Here is a 5000-nt window from a genome sequence, read left to right as displayed (position 1 = left end):
AAATAACAACAATAATAAGAATACTGTAATAATAAATAATAAGAAGAATACAAGTAATAAAAATGATAACTGCAACATAAAAGATAAGAACTGGGACACCCACAAAATGATATCATATAACATTCACCAAGCATCGCATACGGCAGCAATAACAACATACTTGAGAACTTCAACATTTATTAACTCTATTGCAAGAAATTTCCAACGCCGGTCGAACTTTATTCTGTGTTGCATCATAAACAAGAACGCAACGGCAGCCTCGTCCTTATTATCACTCGGCCACAGGGAAATTTTAATAAGCTGTACATCGTAACTCTATCCCACGGTAAATAAGGTCTATAATGAAGCATTGTTCAGTGCAGATATGTGTAATGTACCCACCTCGTTCCACTAAAATGCAAAACATATTGAATAGTGTTTCAAAGTTGTGAGGACAGACGAATGGGAAAAAGTGGTGAAATTATGGCTGATAAAGGGAGTGATGGTAAAGATGACGATGGAATGATATGGATGATGGTAATAATATTGAGAATGGTAATAATGGCGATGATAGCAATAATGGTAAAAGCATAATGATACTGATGATAATGATGATGAGAATAATGGTGACGATGATGTTGATAATGATAATAATGGTGATGGTAATATCAATGGTTAATAGTAATCGTTATCATAATTGTCATTACTACCATTATCATTATTTTCACAATGATGAAAATCATTATCATCATCACATCATCATTATTAAAATCCTTATTATTATTACTATTATCATTATTATCATTATTACTATTATCATTATCAATAATATTATCATTTTATTGTTACCATTATTACTATCATTATTATCAATATCATTATCATTATTATTATTATTATTATCATTATTATTATTTTTACAATTATTATTATTATCATTATTATCATTACTATTATCATTATCATTATTATCATTATTACCATTATCATTATTATCATTATCATCATTATTATTATTATCATTATTGTTATCATTATTACTGTTAATATTATTATTATCATTATCATTAATATTATTATCATTATCATTAATATTATTATCATTATCATTATCATATCATTATTGTTATTATTATTATTATTATTATCATTATTATCATTAATATTATTATTGTTATTACGATCATTATTATTATTACTATTATTATTATTATCATTACTATTATCATCATTATTATCATTACCATATTTATTATTATTAGTTGTATTATCATCATTTTATTATTACTGTTATCATTATCATAAATTTCATTTTTATCCTAATTATTTTCATTATCATCGTAATCAGTATTACTATTATGATCATTATTATTCTGATCATTATGATCATTACTTGTATTATCCTGATGATGATCATCTTTATCAACATTATCATTATCGTTATCATTATCATCATCATTATCACTGTTACAAAGATCATTATTATTATCCTCATTATCAAAATCATTGTGCTCCCTTCATCACTTTTATCAAAACAGTTACTCTTAACATTGTCAACATAACCATTTGTGTTATCATCTTGCAATTATCCTTATCGTCGCCATTACAGTTACGACGACTAAGTACTTTCAATACTATTTTCATTACCCTCCTTCGAACAGAAATGTCAGGGTAGAGGCAGCAATAAGAACTGCACTTCATAGTATGCTTGGAAATATTAATTACGATTGTGGTAATGATAGTAGTGATATCAGAAACAATAACAATAACAGTAAAAGTATTACTGATGATGATGATAGTAGTAATAAGCATCATGGAAGAATAGAAGGCCAATATTGATAATAATGATGGTGCATCACTGTAAATAACCGTTATGGTAATATTCGAAATTTGAGAGTAACAATATTCATAATGTAATTATATTCATAATACTAATAACTATACCACGGATGAAAATGATAATGATAATGATAACAATAATATTGATAATGCTAATAGTAATAGCAGCAACAATAATAATAGGTAAAACAACAATAATGAAAATAATAATTACAACAACAACAGCAACACCAACAACAACAATAATAACATCAATAATGATAATAATGATAATTTCATAATAATGATGGCAATAATAACAATAACAACAATAATGATGATAATAATAATTGTAATAACAATAATGATATCATTATTATTATTATTATTCCTATTATTACTATTATTATCATTATTGTTGTTATTATTATCATTATTATTATTATCATTATTATTATTATCATTGTTGTTATTATTATTATTATTATCATTATTGTTAGTATTAGTATTAGTATTATTAGTATTATCATAAATATCATTAGCACTCATAATAATCAATATTAATAGTAATAATAATTGTAATAAGATTAATGATAATAAGAATACTGATAAGTATAATTTAAAAAATGAAATTAACCATTGTGCTAATGATAGTATTATCAGTTTACAATGGCACTATTGATAATAATACTGACAATCATGATACTGATGCTCATGCTAATATTGATACCAATAATAATAATGATAATAATTGTCATTACGATAATGGTAGTTATAATTACAACAACAACAACAATAATACATTAGAAAAAGGCAAACAAAAACAAAACACTAATAATAATGATGATAACTATGATAACAATAATAATGATGGTCAGGCTCATAAGGATAATAAAATGGTGGTTATGAAGGCATGGATGGTAATGCTGATCATGGAAATGATAATATCAACAATAATAATAATAGCAATAATAATAACGATAATAATAATAATATTAAGAATAAATAATAATAACAATAATAATAATAATAATAATAATAATAATAATAATAATAATAATAATAATAATAATAATAATAATATCAATAATAATAATAATAATAATAATAATAATAATAATAATAATAATAATAATAATAATAATAATAATAATAATAAAAATGATAATAATAATAATAATAACAATAATAGTAATGGTAACAAAAATAAAAATAATGATGGTAATGATAATAATAATAATAATAATAATAATAATAATAATAATAATAATAATAATAACAAAAACACCAATGACTATCATTATTATCACTATATTATCATCATTATTATCATCATTATTACTATTATCATTATTATCATTATCATTATCATTATTATTATTATTATTATTATTATTATTATCATCATAATGATAATAATAATAATAATGAAAATAATGATAACGATGATAACACCAACAAAATGATAATGATAATGATAACAGTAATAATAGTAATAATGATATTAATAATAATAATAATAATAATGACAATAATAATAATAATAATAATAATAATAATAATAATAATAATAATAATAATAATAATAATAATAAAAATAATGATAATAATAACAAAAAAACTAAAGTACTAGTAAAAGTAATTATAAATAAAACTAACAAAAATAATAATAAAAATCCTAATGATAATAACAATAACAATGATAACAACAGCAACAGAATAACAATGCTAGTGATAACAATAGTAATAGTTATAATAATAATAATAATAATAATAATAATAATAATAATAATAACAATAATGACAATACTAATAATAACATTAGTGATAATCATTACTATATTCATTATCATTATCATTGTTATAATAATAATAATAATAATAATATTAACTACAATCATAAAAACGAGCAATAATAACAATAATACTAATAAGAATAATAATGATAATCTCAAGAAAATTCACCATAAGGATGGCACTAAAACTACTAGATCTACTACTGGTAAAATGCTGATAATGAATAACATAACTAATATCGTAATTGATATTACTACCATTACCATGATAATTATTACTACTATTATCATATCCTTTCATTACCTTTATTCCTTGCTAACATTATTTTTATCATTATTTTCTCATTGTTACTGACTATTAGCATCATTATTACCATCTACCAATCTCTCTTTTCAATAGTATTACTATAACTGCTGCCATCATGTTATCATCATTATTAGTAATATTGATAATAAAAATATCCCTTATGAACCATAAAGTTAATAAAGATGAAGATTCGCATGCCAGGAGAAGAAAAAAAAAAAAAAGAACAGTAATTCCCAATCTTGGAAGTACACACGAAAAGCAAGGTTGTCTCTAACACACGAGTGAAATACAGCGTTGGAAAGACATACAAAAAAGAAAGAGAAAAAAAAGACAGCCAGCCAGTCTAATGAACTACAGGCAATATAATAGCCTATGTGTATGATATAAAAGAATGATAAACAGGGGGCCATTTCACAAAACACAACATCCATTTCTTATAAATGAGACTATACTGACTGTAGTTTCATAATGACCTTTCACGGTACCTTGACTGATGAACGTATCGTAGTAATTGAGCAAGTTGGCTCGTTGCAACACTCGGTACAGCTGCAGCTCCGATTCGTTGCTCGGCTGCGAAGTTACGGCCACTGCGGGAGGAGAGCGGGGGTTAGAGCCGAGGGGACTAGGGGGGGGGGGGGGGGGTGACGGGGGAGGCGTATGTATGGGGTGGGGGGGAGGGGGGAGGCGAGTGTACGGGGAGGGGGTGGGTGGGTGAGGCGAATGTATGGGGTGGGGGGAAGGAGGGAGGCGAAGGTATGGGGGTGGAGGGAAGGGGGGAGGCGAGTGTACGGGGAGGGGGGTGGGGTGAGGAGAGTGCATGGGGTGGGGGGAGTGGAGGAGGCTAGTGTATGGGGTGGGGTGGAGGGAGAGGCGAGTGCATGGGGTGGGGGGTGAAATATGGGGTTTACGGGAGAAGGGGTGGGGCAGGAAATTGTATGGGGGGTGATGTCACGTGGGTATGGGGAGTGAGGAGGTGATGGGGTGGGGGTGGGAGAGATGGATGGACGGGTAAGAGGTGGTCTTAGATGGGGTTTAGAGGATGCATGTATGGGGAGGGTTGGGGAGGGGGGCAGGGAGGAGAGAATGGGGGGGGGGGGAAA

At 27.3% G+C, this 5000-nt stretch overlaps 1 protein-coding gene across 10 annotated transcripts in view; it reads right to left on the bottom strand.

Annotated features, from left to right (window-relative positions):
* Positions 1-5000, bottom strand: part of nab (NGFI-A-binding protein homolog) — a 369734-nt gene that overhangs the window by 139453 nt on the left and 225281 nt on the right. For 8 of the 10 annotated variants that reach the window (XM_070122676.1, XM_070122680.1, XM_070122681.1 and 5 more), the window contains one exon: positions 4374-4487. In XM_070122676.1, coding sequence (XP_069978777.1) covers positions 4374-4487 — 114 coding nt within the window. The remainder of the gene's footprint in view (positions 1-4373; positions 4488-5000) is intronic. The other 2 variants (XM_070122677.1, XM_070122683.1) reach the window with 1 other exon arrangement.

This window comes from Penaeus vannamei, chromosome 6 (assembly GCF_042767895.1).
Source record: "Penaeus vannamei isolate JL-2024 chromosome 6, ASM4276789v1, whole genome shotgun sequence".
Taxonomy (NCBI): Eukaryota; Metazoa; Arthropoda; class Malacostraca; order Decapoda; family Penaeidae; genus Penaeus; species Penaeus vannamei.
This window is presented reverse-complemented; position numbering and strand designations above follow the sequence as displayed.